At 39.7% G+C, this 26,075-nt stretch overlaps 1 protein-coding gene across 1 annotated transcript; it reads right to left on the reverse strand.

Annotated features, from left to right (window-relative positions):
* Positions 1-446: 446 nt before the first annotated feature.
* Positions 447-20,262, reverse strand: LOC144044983 (cdc42 effector protein 4-like). The gene is made up of 2 exons (XM_077559733.1): positions 19,971-20,262; positions 447-3,297 (listed from the first exon to the last, which is right to left on the reverse strand). Exon 2 carries the CDS (start codon positions 3,208-3,210, stop codon positions 2,233-2,235), a length of 978 nt encoding a protein of 325 aa, XP_077415859.1. The 5' UTR covers positions 3,211-3,297; positions 19,971-20,262; the 3' UTR covers positions 447-2,232.
* Positions 20,263-26,075: the final 5,813 nt, after the last annotated feature.

The following is a 26,075-nucleotide window of genomic DNA, read 5'->3' on the forward strand; positions in this document are numbered from 1 at the left end:
AGCTGGGCAGATCATATTGAGATAGAAACCAATAAAATATCAAATCTGATTGGACAACAAAATATCTAGCATAGCCTACCTAATACCAATTCATCTACAGGAAGTTGTAAATGTTGGCCAATGCTTTTTAGCTAGGCTGGACTGGCACAAATAAAAGCTACTGTGGTGGAAAACAAGTCAGGACGGTCATTAATTGTAAATGTTCAACCGTGTCATCGTTTATGATCGCGCAACCTTTAACCACTTTCTTCACTCATGACTCCTCACTCCTAAGAGTATGTGAGCTCATACTTACCAGGCACGTCCGGCCACAACTCGATTATTTCCTTCCTTCCTTCCTTCCTTGTTCGAGGGTCCCACTTGCAGGAAACGTCTTTTGTCTGTCTTCGTCATACAAGGACAAAATCACCTAACGTGCTAAGGCGATAACAAAACATACAACTATGAATGAGCACAAATTCTTTTATTGAAAAATATACGTTATTCTGGCTAATACAAGAAAAAAAAAAAGCTGTAAATATACAGTCGAGACAACAACCGTAAGGCATAAGACAAACATCCCACTTCCACTCACACAAAATCATACAACAATCAGAAGTATATATTATAGTGTTGGAGTTATTTAGTGATTATCCTCTTGAAGCTATAAAACATATTTGGAAGGGACAATCTACCAATAAGTTTTGGCGGAATAATGATAACATTTTGGCACATTTCACCAAGCAGCAGCAGCAGCACAACTAATCCTTATTTTTGGAAACATGACGCAACATTCAAGCTGCGATGACTCCAGAAGTTGCATACAAATGTTGTCTATGGCTGCTTCTGCGTACACACAAACAAACACAAAACAAAGATAAGAACAAATACAGACAGATTTGGATTTAATTGGGCCTGTTGGTGACACTGATTAAACCTAATTACCGGTATTATGGTAGGAAGTGACAACTCACAGTGCGTCTTTGCAAATAGAACCAAGGGGACACATTATTGGAAAATGTTACTGGTTTTGGTAATACAATGGTAGTGAATGTGAAGTTTAAAGCTAAGTGACAATTATGGAGAAAATCAGGGAAACAAACGGGGACACAACCTCATCATTTAAGAAGTCATCCCCACACAGAGATAATCAAGGAATTCTTTTACAAGACTTGCTTTCGTATGTGCTGCTGTTTTGGTTAGCAACAGACTACAAATAGACTTGGCAGTTACCTAATGGCTGTGTGTGAACCGAGTCCATTTCACATAGTGTTTTTTTTTTGTTTATTCATTTTGATTGACTGGCAGGATCAAGGTGCCGCTCAACTCCGATACTACCATCCACTTACAACAAATTAACACCCTCCCTCTGTTTTCCCATCCATTTTGGACAAGTGGCGGAATACACCACCAGCCAATTGCATATACAACTGCTCACATTGAGCCAACATAATAATCATAATAGTATTATAGTAATTATAATGTCTTGGCCATTAAAAAATACATTTCCATCATGTTTGCATGAGCTTTTATGGTCTATAAACTGACATCTTAAAATTTTACTTAGTACCCACGGAAAAAACGCGCACAAACACAGGTTTGAACATGAATGAGAATCAAACCCTGAAGCATTTTACTGTGAGGCACATTTTACAACTCATGAATCCACTGTGCTTCCCCAACCCCCAATTTCCCCCATCAGGAACAATCAAGTCAGTTAATGGATGCTATATTTACACATGTACGTTTAAAGTGTACGCACGCTAATGCTAACCAAACCTATAGCATCGTCTCTCAGATCCTGATTGGCTGTCATGCGCACGCGTCTATTTGGGGAAATACGGTACTGCGGCTTGAAGACAATCACACTCACTCACTCTTCACTTTCACACCTCTGCTTGCGTGTAGAAGTGGCTTTCTTTCCACTTCAGGAATGTACAGCTACGAAGCGGGAAAACACTAAAGAATTCCGCAGGAAGTGGCGACGCGGAGCCTGGCAGCTGAAATGGCACTTGTCATTCATATTCCGATGGCGAAGATGATACCCCAAGCGCTGGTCAAATTGAGGGGGGAGCATGCCAAACGAGATGCTGGGGGAAAACGGTTTCCCTTTCCAAGCTGTCCTCAGTGTCCCTCTTCTGGAATGTTCCATATTCAAAGAGCGAGAGTAGACAAACAGACTCCTCACGGTTCCCACTATCCAACTCTCGTCTCAAGGGATGCTTGCATACGTAAACAACATTCCAGAGATTCTCATACGTGGATCTCATCATCGTCGTCGTCGTCCAAGAAAGACGAGAAGTGGCTCTCCTCTTCCGGCGGAGCGCTGAAGGTGGCGCTGTCCGTGTCGGCCGCGTACACGTGGGCCTTCTCGTCCAGCGCTGCCGAACCCGAGCTGGACACGGAGCAGCTGTCTAGGTGCCGCAAGTGTTTGGGGAGGACCTCCGGGGTGTACTGGGGCGTGTAGGGCGCCTCAGTATCGGTCCTCTGGGGTGCTTCCTGCTCCTCCTCCGCCACAGTCATTGTCCTTCCGTCCACTTCATCTTCGTGGGCACTGAGTGGCGGCGAGGCGCGGCCCTCGCTGCTCTTGCCTTCCTCGTAGCCGAGGTCGTCATCCTCCTTCTCCATCACGCCCAGAATGTCCCCGAGCATGGACGGGCCCAGGTCCACGTGGAAGGACATGACCGACTCGGCGTGCTTCATCCCGCCTCCGGGGGGGCTCCACCTCTCGGGGAGCTCGCCGGGTTCCCCGAAACGTCGCTCGTCCAGCTCCAGGAAGTAGGTCGCGGTGGCCGCGGCGTCCCTGCCGTTGCCTTCGCTGACCTGCTTTAAAGGACTGGGGGACAGACTCTTGGCGTCGCCACTGACCTCATCGTTGAGGAAGGGCAAAGACATGGCGTTCTTGACGTATGTTGGTGATCCTTCAGAGGCCACCAGGGGGACCTCTCGCTGTTGGTCCACTCGGGTGGTGGACTGGGAACGCTTGCTGCTGCGGAAGGTGCGCGACAGCAAGCCAGGACGGGGGGAACTGGGAAAGGAGGCGGAATCGGCGGGGGGTTCCCCCGAGCGCGTGCTGAGGAAGGAGGTGTCGCCAAAAGCGTCGCCGCTGCGGCCCACGTGCATGGTGTGGCGGAAGTCGCCCAGCGGCGCGCTGATCATCTCCCGGGTCAGGTCAGTGCGGGAACGCCGGTTCTTCTGGGAGGAGCCCACCAGCTGCTTTAGGATAGGCATGGCAACTGATTTTTTATTTATTTATTTTTAGCTCGGAGGGATGACGGAAATCCTGGATAAACAATCCTCAACAGTCAGCACAGGAACCTGAAAAAAAAAAGATGATGATGATAAACAACATTATGTGTTAAGTAATGCACAATGACATTTTAATGGCCACTCTAAAATGGAGATACAATATAAACTCAGAGGTCACAACTTTCATTTCAATCTCCAATGACAGCTGCAAACAACAATAAATGAACCCCTCAAAATGAGAATCAAATGGAGCAGTTTATGACATCAATTGCTCATCTGTCTGGGACAACTACTTCTCTGCGCGGCACATGTGAGAGAATTCCCTATTTGGAAATCAAAGTACAGAAGTCTCGAATTAAGCCAAATTAGCATGGTCCGTCTGTCAAGGATACCTGCTTAAGATCTTTGCACATTTGAGCAAATTGTTCAATGACGTCTGTGGGTTCTTCAGACTTCCCGTCATCATGTGATAATAGATACTCTGTCTGCCAAATATCATGCAGATCTATGAAACTTTTATTTTATTATTTTTTTAAACTTTCCAACATTCTCCGAAATGATCAAACTTTGACATTCATGTTCTGTCCACATTTGATAACAGACAAAAACTGCCAATTGAGCATCACCTATCTATACAGGATACTTGCTTCCAAATGGGGCTCATTTGAGAAAATTCCCTTGTTGGTGTCTGTCAAAGTACAAGGCCTAGATTGATTTGAGAAATGCCAATTCAAGTCAAAGTGGCTGAAAGACAACCCCCCTATTTCATGTCGACCGGTGAATCGTGTCCGGGATCTAATTGCCTATGCCCACATTAGACAGCGTTGGCAAAAAGGCACAGAAATTTAGTACTACTTTGAAAAAGATCCTCCAGTTTGCACAAATGCAGTACGACTTCACCAAGGTTATTATAGTTCACAAAAAAACGTTCAAAACGGTTAAAACTAAAATTGAAAAAGGCATTTTCATTAAGGATGTGAAATGCTTAAAAAACAAACTGAAATTACATTTAAATTTTACGCTTATAAAACAAACTATAATAACAGGGAAAAAGTCCTTTTCATTCGGCTTTCAGGGTTCATTTAAAAATATTTATTTTGGTATTGCTGTACTGTACAGAAGAACAGAGGTCAAAGTTTACTTAGTTGCATAATACTTGCTGACGTTTTTCCATCTATAGCACTCAAAATATTACATATTAGAGGTGTTAAAATGTGTTGATTATTAAACTAATCAACAACTATTTTAAATCGAGTAATCATTTAGAGCCATTTGATTTCTGTAGTCCATTATGAATGAGCAATTGAATCAGTTGCAGGTTGTTGAGTACAACATAAATAAATCCCTTGAGATTGATAGATCTCAATTGTTGTTTCATTGGGATTTTAATCACTAAAAAATGCCAAATAAACAACAATCAATGGATAATAAATAATAATTAGAAAAACATATATTTTTTAATAGAGTACAATTATTACAATTTTATCGGATTATTCGATTGATTGATGGAATAATTGATAAAATAACTGACTCTAAAAATACTCAATAGTGAAAGCTCTGCTGTACATTTAAAACTATTACTAAAACTAAAACAAAGCATCTCCCTCCAAAAAAAACAAAAACAAATAAAACTAACTAACCCGATCCAAAAACTCATTTAAACCAACTGAAAAAAAAAAAAAGTCAAAACGAAATAAAAACAAACCATAATGAAAAATCCAAAACTATTATAAATCCTGAACTCTACACATGAAGACCATATGCCTGGTGCTGTTGTTTTAGCTCAGCAGTTATTAACTTCTGTATGTGACAAAACAGAGACAATCAGATTACAGAGTTGTTTGGTTTACAACAATCGCAGCATACACAATTTTGAGGTTACAAACTCTGCGCGACGTTGGAATATGTGGTCACGCGGCGGAGGAAAGTACGCATACATTAGACATTTGATTGTTTTACATTTATGGCCTAAAAGTGTTTTAATATTGACTGTAATTCTTAAACTACTGCATTAGCATAGTTTAGCAATTTAACTCTGGTCTTTGAATGAAATGGTCAGTATCTTAAGAAACAGATTTCAATTCGGTATCATTTTCAGTACCACTTGATGACATTTCTGTCAAGTAAATACAAATCATTGCGAGGAATGTGTAAAGAAGCCCAAAAGATCACGATGCTTGCGCAGCGCTTTTCCAACATCTACGTGACCTCAAAACGGCACAAAAAAAACACCACAAGGAATGTGAAAAGGAAAATGTGGTCGAGATCACGACGCCAACTTCACACATGGCACGAGACGACAGTATTAGGACACCGAGCCATTGTTTTGACACGTGTAAAATGGTAACGAGGACCGACTGGCTGCCTCTTCAACAGGTCTGCATGATTGAAACATGCCATCCATTCCAGACAGAGGAAAACCTCGACGCAGATCGCCAGCTCGACGCCGTTACCGCTTTCTCAGTTGGCGCCCTGCAGGCCAGGCACATGGGGCGTCTCATTTACAGCTCTGACATATCAGACAACACATGAAAAGAGCGCAGCTTGCTGCCATGGTGGTCTCCCAAGGGCGAAGCAGTTCTTTCCCGGCACCTTTGGATTGCAGATGGAAAAATCACCAGTTTGTCACTCTAATTGTGCAACACTTTTTGACTCCCACATTGTTTACGCTCACATTTTGGACTTATTCGCTGGCGAAACATCCCAATTAGATTCACGCCAAGTTTTTTGTGCCACCCGCCTAATGAGGTTAGCTTTGATGCTTTGAAACAAAATGGTGGGCCACCAACCACTTGTAAGCCTTACGAAGTAATAGGAAAGTGAGATTAGTCTATGGGGATTGTTTAGATTATTTTTCCCGGTCATTTAACATTTTCTAGGTAGAATTCATGGGGCACATAAAAAGTACATGCAACCAAAAGTGAGTCATTTTAAGTTAGATGTATACAATTAATTGATAGTAAAGTCCACATTTAGATACTGGAATATTTTTCAATCTAAAGAAATACATAAATATCACACTTGGAGACACGTTGATATCTTGAAAATTGACATTGGCAACATTTTCATTCCCTAACTGCAGTTCAAAGTTCATGACCGCCTGCTCTAGTTTGGGTGTTTTCAGTGGTGGTAGTAACAGTTCTTCCACGGCGTGGTTTGTCAAAAACAGATCTTTTGACAAACTTGCCATGGGTAGCATCAATTAAACTGAGCTGTTTCAAATGGTAGACAACTTTTTTTTTTTTGTTTAAAATACAAATATTTACAGTCGTTGGAACTTGATTTTAGCCTTGGTTAGGTGATAAGCTAACGACATGTACAAACATCAAATTTGGGTCAAGAAGACACTTTGGGAACAGAACTGACGCCCCTTTGTGACATTAGGCTCTCAATGCAGTTCCCTTGGCAACTTGGGGCTCTGCTGACCCACGCAGCTCAGAAAAGACAGAGTCTCCGACACTTGAAGGCAACGTTTCCAAAAGCAGCGCTTTAGCATTTCAAATGGCAACAAGCTTTTTTTCACCACTGCGCCCTCTGCTGGTTGCCCTGAATGCGAAATACCCACTGGGGGTCTCATTCTTGCCATTTCGTCACCTCAACAGCACACAGTGCAAACCAAGCGAGCCTCGACTTCCTGTTCAATGCAATCACCTGCCTTGTACGTAACAGTGTTTCCTGTCTTCAGGCGGCACACCACATGGTCTCCGTATGCGGCAGGCTACGTCTTTGAATCAAATACATTTGGAGCTAAACAATTTAGCAATGTGATGTTGGACTAAATGCTAAAACAACTATCCATCTATGTGGCTTGTTTCCTGCCAAAGCCCACTTTTCTCATAGTCACAAGTTTATTATTGCAGCTCCATGTGCTCCCCCAAAAAGGGGGGTGGAATAGTTCACATATAGCAAAACGGGAGCTTCTGGGTGGCATAAACAGACTGCAGGCGGCAAAACAAGTCGGGCAAGAGAGACAAAAGTCCTATTTGTGAGTCGGTTCCACTCGTCTCCCATCTCAAACATGACCACCTCCCTCCCCAGCCCCAATTCCGACAGGCTTGAATCTAGCAACACAGTTCACGTTTGTTACACGGCACAATTGATCTGCTGCAAATTTGATTCGCACACTGTTTTATTTATAGCTTTCTACATGCGAGCGCGTATACAGTACATGTTGGTGTGGATTGTGAAAGACGGGGAAAAAATAGAGGGGGGAGCCTGAGAAGGCAGCATTTGGCGTGGGAACTGCGAGGTCACAGCACGGGAGGCTTGACTTTGTAAACATTCTTTAACAACACTCATGGGCTGACTACAAACACTGATGACACACCACAGAAACACCAGCGCATCTGCTTCCTTTCACAAGAATCAGATAGCATTTGGCATATTTTTTTTAGGTTACGCTTTCAAGATTAAGTATAGCGTGACCAGATATTCAAAATAAAAAACCGGGACACTACAATTTCGCTAAAGAACAAATATACAATAAATTCTCACCAGGAACTACTTTTAATCAATTTCAATCTGGTGACCAGTGGTTGCTAATGCTAAATGCTATCCTGGTTGACAGTTCAACAGCACTACATTTGCTCGGTCCTGGCTGCTATTAGAAGCTGGCTCTGCCATTTAATTCACGCCAGTCCCACATTGTAACATTGGAAATATGCTGCCAGAAAAGTTCAGCTTGCGTTGGGTCTGACTGGCAACTGCAGCATTAGGCTAGAAAGACTAAATTCCCTATGATTCTTAGACATGGAACCAGGAAGTAGTTCTAGTTTCGGTATGATGAAAACATGCCTGTTAGCGCTATGTGCGGATCACATTGAAAATTGTTAACATGAACGTTAAAGTAAATAGAAAGAAATGTATCAGCTAAATTTCATATTAACTGCTACGTGGCTGAAATACGCATGGCCCAAACTCGGGGCGCCGGGACAGGAGTTGCATAAAACAGGATAAAACAATGGGGTTGGCGAAATCCGTCAGGAAACCGTGACGTCTGGTTTAGTAAACAAACAGGGAACTGAAAATGCTGTAATAAGAATGCCAAGGATTTAGATGGCAAATAAATGTTACTTTCGTCCTCCAGGGTCTTCCGAAATTTTCACAAGCGAGTCGGTCGACTCGGGTTGACATTGAGCAGACTAACTGTCCCTTAAATGGACACACAGACTACGTTTACATACAGGCAATATTCGGGTTATGGTCAGAATTCGGGTTTCTGGAACAATCGGAATAACACGTTTACATGCGCAAGTTGACAGAGCTGCACCCGTGTATATGGCGTTTAGAATAACTCAATGTAAGGGGGTGAAGGACAGACACCATCATGGCAGAAATAAACGTCATTTCCGCTTCTAACTTTAAACGGTCAATAAAATACATTATATTCATGTCACTCACCACGCTAAATAAAGTAGTCGGTTTCCTACTCGCTCCAGAAGTGCGCTCCTTACTTCGTTTGGATAAAGCGGAACCATGTGCGTGTCAACTAATGTTCCTACACGGACGTGTATTGTTGAACACTGCAAGCTGGATATAAACATTGATTAAGAATTACGAGTGATGTCGTGTCTGCCTCACATGAATAGTTAACGTGTCACAAACTGTGGCAATTTCGCCATAGAGGCACAATATAACGTGAAAACGCCGCAAATACCACGATTCCTTGCGAGTGCAAATAAGCGAAGAAGAGGAAAAGGAGACGAAGAAGAGGTTGTGAGCATGCGCACAACGAAAAGCAATGCCCCGTTGATTTGAGGTATTATATGAACCAGTATTGCGGTTATGAAAGGGGTAACCCAATATTCGGGTTCGGGTTAGTCACAGTGAGCAATGATACCCATTAAAATGAAGACGTGAAAGATTAATTATGATATGCATGCACTTACTTGACTTTATCCCAGTTTCTTTGACTATGTGCGCTATGGGAACACGCTTTTATAAACACTTAACTATCAATTAAATATCGTACCCTGGTTTTTATGGATGAGGATAAAATCACTTTAAATATGATCCTGTTAACTTAGTGGGAGGGCTTGAGAAACAAGCAGAGCAATACCAATATACGTAAGTACACGGGGGCCATAAATCACACGTTTGCATGTTCATGTGACATCTCATGAGGAAGTCTTTGTAAAAACACACGCACGCACGCACGCACGCACAGGCTGTAAACTCAAGGCTGAAATCACTCGGAATGAATATCCTTCATAAAACATCCAAGCAATAGCTTGAATTTATTAGGACTGACAGGAAAATATTGACTTCCTGCATTGAACGTTTGACTTCCTGTCGATGCTCTGGCACTAAAAGGTGCCAATACGCAAGAGACAGACGTGCACTCAAGTACATTGCGCTGATAGTATTGATGCGCCATCTTTGTACAGGATGCATTCTGCTGACTGGGAGTGCGTGGAAGAGGGGGGGCGGGGCATTGTGTCTGGACAATTTGAAGTCATTGACCTGGATGGATAAGTGAATGACCTGAGGGGGAAATGACATGTGGGACGTTTAGTGGGCTGGCTGGGCGGGTGGGGAGACAATTAGCTTGCAAGTCATTCACAGCCATTTCATGAGTAAACAGAGTCCAAAAATAAAACAACCATGAAAGTAACATGCCATGTACTATTGATGACTACTACTATGGTACACGCAAGAGCCGGTCATTAAGCGGACAAAATGGCCACCTCTTAGACAGATATCAGCCAGCAAACTCGGTTTAGCTGGCCTGAAGATCTCATTTCAGCTGGGAAATCACATTATGTCAGGGAGGGAGGCAGGGAACTGACGCACAGACAGAGCGCAAGCATCTGATGGCCATTTTACAACAAAGGCCCAGTTTAACTATCCAGTAAAAACGGCCCATATGGGTCCAGAGAGCTCAGTCGTTAGCTTGTTGACAAACAGAGGAGCTTCTTCGGAGTCCAAAAACCCACACAAGGGGCTCATTTTGAGCTAAAGTCCCATTCCCGCCTAGCAAAACAGCTCAGTTAAAGAGGTGTTACTGCAATTGAGTGTTTCACAAACATATACAAAGGTTTTCTTCAGGCAATAAGAAAAAGTCTGCCATTTTGCTTAACTCGGGTAGCTTAGATGTTCGTGTTTGATAAATTAATGTCCCAAACACATTTTGTACCTTGTAGTCAATTTCAGTATGTGCCAGAACTGAGTCTTGATCCGATACTTGGCACTGCACAATGGGGGAAAAACAAAAACAAAAACAGAGAGCACATCCAAATGGTCTAAACTGTCTTCATTTTTTTCATGTCAGCCTTTAACAAAGTAGCATTAGTCATTTTGAAGAGTAGCTGACCACCTGACAAGAGTTTTTTTTTTTTTTATACTCAGGGTTGCCATCATGCTTGAGCAGTGAGCACATTAGCATTCTCAGTTCTCATTTGAATTAGGACCCAACTATAAAGGTAGATGTAAAATCTCTAGCACTCTGCCGTAAGTTCTTTTTATACTTGGGTTTATATTGTGATATACGTTTGCAATAGAGGTGCAACAATTAACTGATTAATTGACAACTAATAGATTACCAGATTAATCTACAACTATTTTGATAATAAATAAATCGTTTAGTTTAATTTAAAATTGCCCAAATCCTCGGAATTTCCGCTTCTCAACAGTAAATATTATTCTTATCAGATTTCTGCAGTCCTCCATGAAAGCAGATTATCTTTGTGTTTATTCAAAATAGAACATTTCCAAACATCTGATTGTACTTTGGAAAACAGTGATCACCATTTTGATGATTTTCTGACATGTTATGGACATGACAATGAAATAGAATGAAATGATGATCTGTTTTTAAAGCGACAGTGTGTAGAATTTTGATTTCTCAGTGTGCATTCATTTAAAATACCACTATTAATCCCACAAATGTGCACAAAAAAAGTTATCACGTCAACGTACTTTATAGGTCTAGTAATAGCTAATTATATGACACTGATCGCACCTCACCTTACAGAAGGTTTCGCCGCCATCTTTACGGGTACCCGAAGGAGAAGAACTTTGAGAACGTAGTAATTGGTGGTAGGCTTGTGAATATATTCCAATGTATTGTTGTGCTCTTTGTTGCAATAAATACATCGATACACCAACAGCAGAATCGATATTTTATGACGGCACACCAGCGCAAAGCACATAATGGGTTTACCCCATCGTTCAGAAATGTCAATGAAGCTGGAAACATACTCAACGTAACACATAGCCTACACCAAGATCAACTTAAAAACGAAAGCGTTACCAAACAATACATGGATGTCAATGCAAATGCCTTGGTGTCGGCCTGCGCGACGACGTGACCGCCAGGTTGACTTCCTTTTTCAACGTGTTGGTTTACATATCGAAGTTTTTATTTAAATTACATATTTGATACCAGCTTTATCACAATCCCATCCCCAAAATATATTTAATTGCTAATTTAGGATGCTAAAAAAAACCGCAAGTTATTTACGTTGTCATTGTATGATAGGCCGCAAGTCTCCGACGTTAGTGGCTAGCAGCTAGTGTTAGCATTAGTGCCTGGCTGGTACGGTGGCCCTGAAGTGCAAAAAAGGGCTGGCAATAGTAATGAGTGACAGCTACCTGGCTTAATTTCTTTACTTTTTCTATATGCTGGGCCTGGGCTACTTTGTAATTCACTCGCCATGTATAAAGGAAGGGAATGGGCCTTAAATTGCACTTTGTCTTTTTCATTATAAAAAAAAAAAAAGATAATAGAACTTTGTCTTTATTTATTTTATAAAACACCTTTTCCAATAAATAAAAACATTCAACTCAATATGTCAAATAGTGACGTTTAGATTTTAGGAAAACTACTTTAAGCCATTAATACCATGTTATTTTATTAGGGATGCACGATAATGCTATTTTCAACCGAAATCGATAAACCAATAATGTAGGAAGTGCCGATGTCAATAACAGATAAACCGATAATGGTTTGCAAAAATGAACTTGAATACAAATATACTTTCAAGTGCTAACGTGTACAAATACATTGAAGCATTATGTAAAGAACCATGAAGCAGCATTTTATTGATGTCTCTGCTTCAAAGACAACCAGTAACTCATTTTGAGTTTGCCAAAACAGTCATGTTTTAAAAATGCAACACAGAAAAGAAAGCCCACACTGGCGACTGCCATGTCGCCATATTGCATCTTCTGTGAACACAAGGTCGTGCGCATTATGACATCACAAATATGCAACACCACCATAGGAGAGGGAAGGGGTTGAGGAGATGGGCACAACTTGAACCACAACCACAATAACAGATATAAAATAAGAGTGTATCTGCCTCTTATTGCACTTAAAAGTTGTGTTCTAAATCCTAAACTTTTTGAGTTGATTTTTTTATTATTATTTTTTAATGGGCAAAAGTGTTTCATAAAATAAATTAATTTATCTTGTTTTGTGATAAAAGAAAAAACTTTTTTTAAATGATTTTACTCAAATCCCTGATCTAATCCGAACCGTGATTTTTGTGATCCTTTGCTGTCACTGTCAGTACTTAATCTAACCTGTCCTGTTTGCGGGGGCGCTAATCCCCTAAATGGTGGTAAAGTAGGTGAGAGCAGTGGCGAAGAACTGGTGTCTAGACACTATTGGCGATTTCACTGTCACTCACATACTGAATATCGTGATATATCAATGAGAACATTTATGACAATATATCGAATACCGTAGATATCGTTTATCGTGATATTATCGTTATTGTGGGCCACATATCGTCACAGTATCGAATCGTGAGTTACCCGTATCGTCCCACCCCTACTTGTGAAGGGTGGTCTCTCTAAGGTACGTTCTTCAAAATGCACACACTTTAAACTTTGGCATTGGCTAAATTTTACACAACGCACACCTCCAAAAATTTGTAACCTACATGGACGGTGCAAAAGCTGTTGTAAAACTAGTGTTTTCTACTTCCTGATTCTTTGCTTTCATTTACTTTGTTAAATTAAGGTAGGTGGTTCACCCCAAACGGTTGTTGTCGATAGGTTATTGAATAAAAAAATAAAATGGTTTTCTACTTCTATTGTTGTGAAGTTTTGTTCACTCGGCCCTATAATCTGTGAGTCAAAAACACCCACAGTCCTGCAAAAGTTGTCTGCCTGATTCCGCACGTCTCGTTACCTCGCGGAACACACATACATCAAAGCATAAAACAAGCTTTACTATTTTCACATTTGATCAATTTTCATTTGAAATAGTGACCAACTGAACATGGTCCAAATAAATTGTGACCTGTGTTGCACGCAATGAAGAATCTCTGTAGAAGACTTTAAATGATGAAAAGTTAAATTGTTTTTAAAATAATGACACCTCTTTGTGTCTTAAAACTCACATCAGCGTGTTTTAGCGCCATTCGGACCTGGTGAGCTGATGTGATGTGACCTTTCCTCATCCAGCCGTCCAAAATGCCCCGCTTAAATTCCACAGAATTTTCCACGATATTACAAGAACTGTGCTGCATCTAAAATGATCTCCTGCCAAAATCACATCAAAGAGGAGAGGATCTTGCAAGAAGAAAAAGAAAAGTCAGTTGACATATTATATGCGGGGACTGCGTCGTCGAGACGATTTTAAAGCTTTTAAACGAGCAAATGTAAGCATTCTTGGGTGAGAGAGGGCCTGCAGCCAGTCAGCACGTAGCGTGGCGGCTGACCCCTGATGCCCGAGGAGAAAATGACTCGTCTGTGCTACATTTACAGCCGCGCAATCTCCAGACACCACAGTCCATCTTTCTGCCTGACCTGCACTTCTCTACATGACAGCAGAGAAGAAAGCCAGAGTTCTGGTTCTATACATAAGACATGACAGCGGTCTATTATAAAAATGACAAGAAAGTCTTGCAGTCACGCACATCTGTAGGAGTGGGAATGAGGTGGGAGTGACATCCACAGGAAGGGCAGGGAGAAAATGAGCGAGTGGCAGCTCCCGTCTCACGGGAAAAAAATCAACTGCGCCTGCCCTCCATGTGTAAACAGTCCCAAGCAAACAAACGCAGCTCGTATCGCCATCAACACATTATAACATGTCATAATGAAGCTTTCTGTTGCACGGGTCCACACAACATAGAACATCATGAGGGCCAGAAAAGGCGATGCAAGCAAATAGGCTGTTCATCTAATTGCTACCAAACTTGAACCAAGTATACTAGATGAGATGGGCACTGCTAAATAGTTCAGTTTTTTAAAGTTTTGTTAAAGTGAATTGATGTCGCCATGCTTCAGAAGTTTTGTGATTTGCCATTAAAAAGCAAAGCTTTAACAACAAAGCTCAAGGTGGACCCCTTGACTTTGGTTTGCCTCTGGCAGGTGTGGCGGTGTAAATTACATTTCAAGCTGGAAAGCCACAAGCTAGCTGGAATGCTGATGATAGCTGCCAGACGCCCTCCCTGGTGACCATGTGGTCAGCCACGACAGGAGGAGAAAGGTGTCTCAGGAGAACCATCAACCTTGCAGACTGGTGTGGGAAACCCGTTCTTGCATTCCCATCCATGACGGGAAGAATGCGAGTGAAATGATGGCATCCATAGACTGTTGCTTCAAAGTGCCATAATTACAGAGTGAAATGGAGCTGCAGAAAGGAAACAAACTGCCAACAACTTGTTTCGACTTATAAGCACTAAACATTCAATGATGAGCTGAAACCGACTTCCTACAACGAGAGCAGTTTGACATGAACCACATGATGGTATGGCAGAATCGATGTTTCCTTTCAGCTGATCCAACCAGCAAATGCTGGGTCACAATGACAACAGCAAACACCAAAACAATGGCGCCAAACAAAAGCACCAGTCAAAGCCTTTCACATAAGTGACATGTGAGACCAACAACATAGCAGGACAAAAACCTCATAAAACAAAACATAAAAGGGATTTTGCGAACAGATTCATAACAAACTAAAGGTGTGTATCCACGACAATGATCTAGTAAAAGCTGGTAAGGTTTGTTCTTTCTAAGGTTTTGTGACTATGTTGCCAAAACAATCTCATCTGCCATGGACATCCTGTCCTGTCTTCAAAGGTTAACATTTTCAGGATACTAAGATGTTGGTTGCTTTCACTTGAGAGTATTACGAGGTACAAACCGTTGTTCAGCTTTAGCTAAAATATGAGTAATGGTCGTTAGCTATGGTAGCAACAAACTTCACAACAAGCAGCTGTTTACACTTGAACCATAAAACAAAGAACCTTGTGTATTTAACCAAATCACATTAACTTTGTCTTACGAAAGTCAGCTAGCTTAATGCTAATGCACAATGCAAAACGCCATAAAAGGGCCTAATAAAGCTAGCATAATTTTTATTTGAAATCAGTTTCATTTGTTTTTCATTAAACACTGCATCATAGGAATGGTTGGCGGTCGCCATGTTCTGTTTTCAAATGTTAGTATTTTCTTCTGTTGTAGAAACACACAACCAAAACAAGTCCGTTTATCTAAAAAATGACCAAAAATAGACAGTCCTCCAACAATAAACGACCACATAGGTCATCTTGAAATGAGCCGAATTACGACCAAGTATTGTAGTTAAATATCGAAAAAATAGTCAACTGAACCAGAAGTGGAGCTAATGAGACTCAAACCCGGTCCGTCTTGTCGAAAGTCAATTGTTTATCTGACTGAGCTAACTGGCCAGTGATTGTTTTAGTGTTTGATTACATGTTTTGTACTACAAACTCACTGTGCATTTTCCTAACTTCAACTAATAGTGTCCCATGTAAAGACGTAACATGTACTACTGTACAACCTCACTGAAAGCCTAATACTAACTGCTTCAAACCGTGACGGCAAATTGACATACATGTCAACACTAGAAAAAACACTTAGAGCATTAAGTTCATCTTCCGACCGGATGACCCGGGTTCAAGTCCCAATGTCCCATTACTATTTTTTGGCTATTTACCATGGCTGATAGAGGTCGCTAAACTACAATACGTAACACCTATTTTGGTGCATGGTAAAACGGCCAATAAGGTCGTTTTATGTTGGAGGGTTGAGTGAAAAAACACTATTTTGGTCATTAACTCATTCACTGCCATTGACGGTTATAGACGTCAAAAATTCATTTGAACTATTTCTATTAGTTTAACATTTTTTCGCACTTTTGTTAAAAGGAGTATGAAAACCTAGAAAAAAAATTATTGTACATTTAGAACAGATATAAAATTTGTGATTAATCGTGATTAACTATTGAAGTCATGCGATTAATTACAATCAAAAAATGTAATCGCCTGACATCCCTAATTTTAAATTTTTTTTTTTTCCCTTTTTCAATTTTTTTTTAATGTCTAGGTTTTCATACTCTTGTTAACAAAAGTGTGGAAAATGTTAAACTAATAGAAATAGTTTAAATGAATTTTTGACGTTTATAGGCGTCAATGGCAGTGAATGAGTTAAACTGAGCTAATGAATTTTCTCCAGGAAGTTTACCTTCATGGCCAATGAGGCAAAATGCACCCACATGTTACACAGTGCATCCTGGGAGGCGTTTTTGGATCACAACTAACAGTTTATGTTGGTATTTCCTGGAATGTGAAGGGACCGGACGCCACACACAGCGTGCAACAAGCACACAGGCATGTTCATGCACAGGATGCCACAAATAACACGCTGAGGGTCCGTTTCAGGGGCTTTTCTGAAAATTGTAAACTACACCCAGGCATCCAGCCCATAAAAACGGAAACAAACCCCACTGCAACTCAAGGTTAACTTTTACCTTCAAGCACTGAGCTGAGGTGATTTGTAATGCAAGATGAAGAAACATGTACAGGCTAGTTTGCAGGCTAAATCCTTAGGTGGCTAAGCAAACAGGCTGAGCTGGTGACACACGAGGAGGCCGTCTCATCAATTTAAATCTATCACGGCGTCTCCACTAACATGTCACAAAAGGACCCCGGTCCCCAAGTGTCGTTTGGATAAGACGGGTCAAAGGTAACATTCTGGAAGTTGTGAAAACAAAGGAGGCCTCACACGAAGATGCCGGATTACATCGGTTCTCCATGAAAAGGTGAAGTGCTGATGGACTGTAGAGGTGAAAGATGACATGACATCACATACTGAGCCTTGCTTGTTAGACGCCCCAGACAGATTGATAAAGTAGATACATCAAGTCTATCTAATGTTTTCTTTTTTCAGCTAGTTTGATTGTTAAATTTAACTGTGGCAGCTTGCTATCCAAAAATCAGAAACAACTAGCCCAATGTATTTTATTGTTATACCTCGAGTAAATGTCTATCAAAGCTTGTTTGCTAAATTGCATAGGCTTAATTAAGCAAGCTGAAGGACCTTGCTTGCAGTATGAATAGAAGCTGGCTCACTAGTTTAAAACTATAAAATCATCTGTCTGTCTGTCTATGTATAGCTTATTAGTAGGGGTGGGAATCTTTGAATGTATCACGATTCAATTCCGATTTTTGGGTCTGTGATTCGATTCAGAATCGATTTTCGATTAGGAACGATTTTTGATTCAAAATGATTTGATTGACAATGATTTTTGCTTCAATTTATAAATGTTCAAGGAATCATAATGATCTACTCCAGTCTGACTCGCTAATGCGAATTAGCGCGCTACTCGCGGCACTTTTATCACTCAGAAGAACGGCTCCACACTGAAAAAAATTACTTTTATTGGAATAACTTGATCGTGACTTTTTCCTTCTACTCTCTAATGTGGCTCCAACTTAACAGTGTAATAGACCGCATGGAACCACACTGCCCCTCAGTAGCCAAACCGGGTACAACATGAACAGCGTTCCAAATAAAGGCACACACAGACAAAGGCAAGACATTATAAAATAATTTAAATAAAATCGATTTGGGGACATTCATAATCGATTCTAAAACGTACTAAATGAGAATTGCGATTCTTATGAGAATCAATTTTTTGATACACCCTTACTTATTAGGTACATATACTGTTGATGCCAAAGTTATCTGTAGTATCTCGCTATCAACATGAATCACAAATGTCTGATACAGTGTATTTTGTTCATCTAATATACATCTATAGTAAAAAAAAAAAAAAATCGAATATACACAGCTAAGGCAAACATCAAAATAAAGTTTATCAAATAATACATTGACGGCAATGCAAATAGCCTTAGTAGACTGAAGTTGGGCCATGTTGTGGTGCGATGGCTAGCTTTACTTCCCTTTTCGATGTTTAGGATTTTTTATTGTACTTTTTATTGACATTATGTAGTTGCGCCAAACATCAAAACAACGCTATCCCCAAACTATCGCTAATTTAGGACGCTAAGAAATCGCTTGTTAATTACGATGTCATTGTATGGCACATACGGCACAAATCGCCGACGGTAGTGGCTAGCAGCTAGCTGTTAGCATTAGCAACGGGTGCCTGGCTGGTAACATAAATTAAGTTTGACAGCTGGCACCTGGCTTGCTTTCTATTTTCTGGACCAAAACTACTTTGTAATTCCCTCTCCATGTTTAAAGGAATGGCATGTGCTTTCAATTGTACTTTGAGCTATTTTCATTATAAGCTAAATAGAACTTTGCATTAATTTATTTTATAAAACACTTTTGCCGATTAAATAAATGTAAAAAACAAAACAAACAACAACATTCAACTCAAAATGTCAAATATAACCGTTTAGATTTTAGAAACACAGCTTTAATACCTTTTTTATTTTACACATGGGCGGACCATGTATAAAATAAGAATGTATCTGCTTCATGTTATACTTAAAGTTGTGTTCCTAAATCCTTGTTTTTTTGTGTTCTTTTAATGGGCAAAAGTGTTTTACTAAATAAATCAAATACTATGTACCTTTTTTTTCTGATCCGAAAAACAATCCAATCCAAACCGTGACTTTTATGATCCAATGCACCATTAGCATGCATGCATATTCAGCATAAATTTGGTTTTGAAAAAAAATATATATATGCCAATGTATGCATTTTGTGACCACTGTTGTTGGTGTGTTTGAAGTAAAGGCAAATAAAAATGTGGCCATAAATGTGAAACATGAGTAGCTCGCTGCTGTTTTGCTTTTCTAAAAGTAGCTCGCGGTGGGAAAAAGGCTGGAGCCCCCTTCACAAGATTGTCTCTAACTTGTTTCTAGCTACACTGTTGATGCTTAAGTTTGCCATGGAAGCCTGCTGTTCAAACTTAATGGACATGGCTAAACACATGCATATTTTCTGTAATTTAGCTCGCTTCCTGGCAAGCAAATTCGCTTCCTGACAAGCAAATTCATTTAAAACAAACAAACAGGGTGAGCTATATCTGGTTACTCTTTCTGTTGTAACCGGTGCTACCACATAAAAAAAGTGCCTTGAATAACAAAATGTAGATATAGTACAATTAAGTTTAAAGGCTCGCCAATATGGCATGACACAAGGTGATTGGATTTGCCAGAAAGAGACTCCATTATCATTTCGAAACGGAATCTGAACATTGAAATCACTTTAAATGAGAAAACTAGCACTTGTGCACGTTTCCCTTAATGAAAGACACACATTCAATATTGACTGATAGTTGGATTTTAAATGTACCATGACATGCATAAAGCAGCGCTTCAAGGGGTGTGTACATGGCAGGAGAACAATAAGTAGCTCCAACACAAAAGCATCAGCTGCCATATTACACACGCACACACCCACACTGCGCCCCCTTCCTCCCAAACTAAACATCCTCAAACATCATATTTTTGAAACCTAGCAATTGTGTCAAATGTGCAGTTTTAAACCCAAACGGTGAGCACTCTTACCTTAGCATCCCATTCATAAGAAGCCGGTCCCACGTTGAGGCCCCCAGCAGATCAACAATGGAGGAGAGGGGAAAGAGAATGCACGCTTCCCATGAAATGAGAGGTTTTAAAAAAAGAAAGCAAAAAGGTCACCTCGGAAGTATAAGCCAGAGCCGCGTGGAAGGCAAAAGTGGCTTTCTCGGTGTAGCTGTCACCTATCTCAAAAAGAGCACCGATGTGCTAGCAGGATGAAGTCAAGTCGCGCGTGTGTGTGTGCGTGTGCGTACCTCCTGCAGGAGTCAGCTCGCTTGGCCACGCCCTCCTCCCCATCACAGCCCACCTTAAAGACACAGAGCACCGGAAGAAAGGCACATACGTCATATTTTGTGGACAAACGCCACCAGTGCTGGAAGCAATTACAGTTTTTCTCCATAGGTTTGGCACATTTCTTGAAACTGAGATGACATTTTCAAAATACCATGGACAAATCCCAAAACTACCTTACAATTGGTGCCAACTGAATGGCGTTCCTCATTGCTTTTATCAAATTGCCAATGTCTTAGTACATGTTTCAATTGTCTCAGTGGATCTGTGCAAATGGTTGTGTACATTTAGCCTACAATGTGCCCACATTTAGCACATTTTCCAAATGAATAGATTTTGCTAATCGAACTGGATTAGTTGTTATTCAGTCTAATGGCTGTTCTCTCCAAAACATGTCAGCAGGATTTCAGTGTGTAAGTCATAATGTGCAAAATCAACGGTTCAATTGTCAAAATTAGTCAAGCATATCACAGGGGATCAGTGTAGACTGGATGGTTGAGAAACATTCACAAACTTTTTTTCCCCCCCTTGCTGCATTTGCTGTGACATGGATGAAAACCATTGGCCAAACAGAGAGAGCGTATGGATGGCCAAGAGGGGGAAGGTGACGATAGTGACTATACAGTAAATTCTGTAGAGTAAATTTGACTCTATTTTGAGTGGGACCAAATAGACTCAGTTTAGAGTAATATTTACACTTGGATGAGAGTAAAATAAAGAATTGACAAAAAAATAAATAAAAGTCACTGAAGGGTTGAGGAACTTTCAGGTTGGGAGACGGCCGCAGTACCACCTGAGCTACGCCACTTCTACTGTTTGCTTAGCTCCAAGATGTTTTTGTTATGAAGATTCCAGCTGACACGAGCGATATACTTACTACAGTAACACACAGCAGGAGCTCTGTTGCTCAGGGCGTCGATTCCAAGCTGAAGGCCGTGAGTTCGTTCCTCAACTCTTGAGTGACTTTTACTTCTTTATTTTTCACTTCTTTATTTTACTCTCTTCTAAGTGTAAACATTACTCTAAAACTGAGTCTATTTGCTCCCACTCTAAATAGAGTCAAATTTACTCGACAGAATTTACTGTGTAGTGAAAATGTTACAGTAGTTGGTTCTTCATATATGCTGTGCGCTAGATATAATTTTAGTTATTCATTTTTCATAAATATGCAGAATTTGGCGTACGTAAACTTTCTTTTGTTGCACTCTAATGTGTGAGTAACTGTGCGAATAAAAACTGTTGCAATTTCCTTGACTGTGAGTGTAGTATGTCAAACCGCAAATTTTGAAAACTGGTCTTCTAAAATCAGTTTCATATATAATTGTATTTTGTTCGCGGCACCTCTGCTGTTGTGACAAAACATCTAATGATTTTGACTTGGAATGCTCACACAATGCCAAAGGGATAATGTATTTTGGGGGCACTGACTACTTGTATGACATAGAAGTTTGATTTTGACACATAGGTGAGCTGTTTTGGGAGAGAGATGAGCTTTTGCAGATGATCCAAAGAGTTATGCAAAATCATCCAAGTTACTTTTGGCAAAAGCACTAAGTGAATGCAGAAGAGCCAAAGCAATTGAGAAAGATCTTTGCAGTTGTGACAGAACCGACTCCTTGTTAGGGAAATACTTGGAGTGAAGCATATGTGACCAGTTTTAGGATAGATATGTGCTTTTGCTTTTAGGTTGTGCATAAATGTAAATCTGTTTGGCCAAATGAGATTGCAGTTTTGAAAATGTCATCTCAGTTTCAAGAAATGTGTCAAACCTATGGAGAAAAACTATAAACTAAACGTAAAATAAACTAAATAAATATATATTTTAATATATTGCTGGCGTTGGGCAAAACCTCATAAGTTACAATTTGGTTAATTTGATATTTTACAAAAATCTACACCATTGGTCAGCCCACACATGTTGGTGTTATTCATTCATTCATTCAATTTTTTTTAAATTATTATTATTATCATTAATTCATTTTTTTATTAATTTTACACATTATTTACCAATCTGAAGTGTTGAAAATAGCTAGCTCTCTTTGATGATGTAGTGTTGGGATCTCCTGGAAATTTTTGGAGGTACAAAGTTTCAGGCTGCTGCCAGCAATAAACTGATATATCGTACATAATACAGTATCTGGCAAAAGGGTCCTCATCCTCGTGTAAAAAAAGAAAAATTGAAATATTGATATATTTGAATTTTACACATAATTCTCTTTAAAATTAGATATAATACATGGACATACCTAAAATTAAAAAACAGCAATTTTAGTGTTGCCAGGTTGAAATCTCTAGTCTTGAGGGGAAAAAAATGGTTTAAAGAATTGGTCCTTGCAATCTTTCCATAGCAACCAGTGCCTTAGGAAAAAGATATTGCGCCCAAATTTTCAGCAACTATTAAAAGATGCGGCTGGGGGTGTACCTATTGGGATTTGTAGTCAAATTTTGCCATGTGCCTCCGTGATAATGCTATAGCTGAGGAATCTTGTTCTGTTAATCATCTTTTTCTATACAAGAACATTTTGAAACTATTATCTGGTTATTTTTGCCAATCCTAATGGTAGCATACGATCTATCTTATTGGAAAGCTATCTGCTTTGTTTTTGCCATAGCTAGCTAGCTAAAGTATCTTCCTAGTGAAACAAAAAAATGTTTCATAAAAAGTTAGTACATAGTACATTTTGTAGAGTACATTTTACTCTGAAAAGACTATTTGGTCCCAGTCTAAACAGAGTAAAATTTACAACTGGAAGAGAAAGAAATATTCGGAGAAAATGTCAATTTAATGCAAAAAGTGTCAATTTTACTCTGTTTAGACTGGGACCAAATATAGTCTTTTTCGTGTAAAATTTGGTGTCTTGGTGTATCCTGTATATGTTTGGGCCATTGAGTATCCTGCTCGTCCTAAGGTACCGTAAGGAGGTCAGAAAATCTGCATTCATGCCCATGGGAAGTGGAAGTAAACCATTTGTTTGACTACAGTTTATTGCAGCTTCATCACGCGTGACTGAGACACTCATTATGAAGGCCTTGCTGACAGTGAAGAGGATTTGAATGCAAATGAGGATTGGCGGTAGGACAAAAGGAATGTGTTATTGGTTGTTTGGACACACACTACCTGCCTGCAGCAACTGCAGAAACAATACTTGCATTATTATTTGTCCAATCCACAGGATTAAAATGTCACATGTTGATCACGAACTAGTGACTTCCTCTGACTAGCATATATATATATATATATATATATATATATATATATATATATATATATATATATATACATATACAGGCTTGGGGAGTAACGGAATACATGTACCGCCGTTACGTAATTAAATTGCAAAAAAAATGTAACTGTATTCCATTGCAGTTACAAGAAAAAACATGTAATCAGATTACAGGTACATTTATTAAAAATGGGGATTACTTTGAGGGATTACAATTTCTACGATGAGACAGATTGCGAAAGAGGGCGAGAGAGAGAGAGAGAGAGAGACAGATTGAGAGAGATAGAAGTACAGGGCGAGAGAGCGTGACCATTGCTACATGTCGGGGAGGTGGGAACGAACGAACTGACTAGTCGTGTCCTCCACACGCGGGCAGTTTAATAAAAGCTTCACGTACGGGAGGAGGAAATGGCGACCGGTATTCACTGGAATTTACTCGGAGCGAAAGTTTGAGCTGAGAGTCCAGCGGTATGCTACGCGCTGTAGCTTCTCGCTAGTTAGCCCGCTAGCCTACAGCCATAATGTGAGTTACACCTTCCAAACAAATCTTCCTCCCATCAATTCACTATTTAAACATCATGCACAACATATACACGGCTAAACTTGTGAGAGGGATAAAAGTTAATTTTGCAGTTGATGTCACGCATCATCATCTTCTTGGAATCTATCTATCTATCTATCTATCTATCTATATCAAACTGTGAGGTGTGGTTGCTTTTAGTGACAGTTCGAAAACAGCATATGGCTTTCAATCAATCAATCAATAGCCTAAATGCTTTTTAATTACACAAGGATTTTTTCTATTTGTAGGCTGCCCGTGTCCCTATCACCTGCAAATAGCTGGGGTACATTGTATAGAATATATATTGTGGTGATATTTATTTATATTTTGTCTTCATGAGCATACTCAATATTGGAGTAATCCAAAAGTAACCCAGTTGCATTACTTTAATATTATGGTACTTGGATTACATTACTAACTACATTTTTTAGCAGGTAACTTGTAACTTTAATGGATTACATTTTAAAAGTAACCATCCCAACCCTATATATATATATATATATATATATACACATATATATATATATATATATACACTGTATATATATAGTTGTGTGGTGCAACGGATCAGAATAGATCAATTAATTCATTAAAGTGTTTTTTTTTGTTTTTTAATTATTAACTCAGTTAACTCAAGTGTGCAGCCAAACTTGGAGGAATCACTGGCAGGAGGATGAATAAATATAGACTATGGATAGTTTTACTTTATGATTTTCTTGCTTGATGCTTGTTGGAGAAGAAATTTGCACACTTCACAGAGCCAAATTCAAATATTATTATATTAATATTAGCATATTATTTGTATACCTTTGGTGTATCATCTCAGAGCAAAATACCCTGCTCAAGTTAACTCCATAGGGCCTCGCAAACCAAGGCTGCTGGAGTGTGGTGCTCATAAGCAGAACTAAACCTGTAAGCGAGAAGTTCTGAAAATTGTTTCTAAAATAAAAAAGGTGGCCTGTAAAGCTGAGTCCATTTCGACTGTTTTGTAACCAGACCTATTTAATGATTTTTACTTTCATTCTCGGATTTTACTCAAGTAAATATCTGTTACAAGCTTTGAAGAAACAAGTAGCGGCAGAAGTAGAAAAATGTGATTAATCGCGATTAATTATAGAAAATAGTGTCATGATTCAGCAGCCATTTTAGGGCATTACAAAAAGGCTATACGTGAAGTGGCGCCTTTATCAGTTAATAGTTTTATGTTCAAATAGTCGTATTTGCAAATGGTGCCTCACGAATTGTACAAACATTTCTCTCCATCCAGATGATTCATGAATCAGGTTTAAACATGCACCTGGAGTATTCATAAAGTATGCATACCATTAACCTCAATGCAAAACACAAATTAACATGCAGCTGCCGTGCCATCCGTAAAAATAGAATATTCCACATTTAATTCATGACTGACTGTGCTGACCCACGTGACAAACATACAAATGTATGACTAAGAAAAGTCATGTCACGAGTCAGACTTTTACAACTAAGGACTCTGCTAAACTAGCCTATTTCCATGTTTTTCATTTTCTCTGTGTTGAAAAATTAGCGCTTCAACTTGGTTCATCAAGATTGTCACAAGCAAAAATGAGAATAAATAAACAACAGAGAAGGTACCACAGTGCATTCTGGTACTGATTTGTAGTATTAGCAATTTTGTCTAGTTTAGGCGAGTACATACTGAACTGTTCAATTCGGCTTTGAGCGTGTCAGTTTGCAGTCTGGACTCAAAGGGATGAACATCACCCTACCTCGAAAAGTCATTGATATGGTGGAATTAAGAAGCGCTTGCCGTGAATCAGTGGGATGAAGACTTTAGTGGAACACTATTTATTGGTGGCATTTAAAATGTTAATTTTCACAATAAGTGGCTTTTCCTTGACTACCGCTTGCCTTCGTTTTGTTGTTTGATGAATTTGCTGACACGGGAATTTAGGCCGTTTGTCAGCAAGCATCAGCTGATGGCTTTTCTGAGAGCACTTGTGTGATTTTCGTTACATTTGACAATAAACATGCTTA

The sequence above is a fragment of the Vanacampus margaritifer genome, chromosome 2 (assembly GCF_051991255.1).
Source record: "Vanacampus margaritifer isolate UIUO_Vmar chromosome 2, RoL_Vmar_1.0, whole genome shotgun sequence".
NCBI classification, from domain to species: Eukaryota; Metazoa; Chordata; class Actinopteri; order Syngnathiformes; family Syngnathidae; genus Vanacampus; species Vanacampus margaritifer.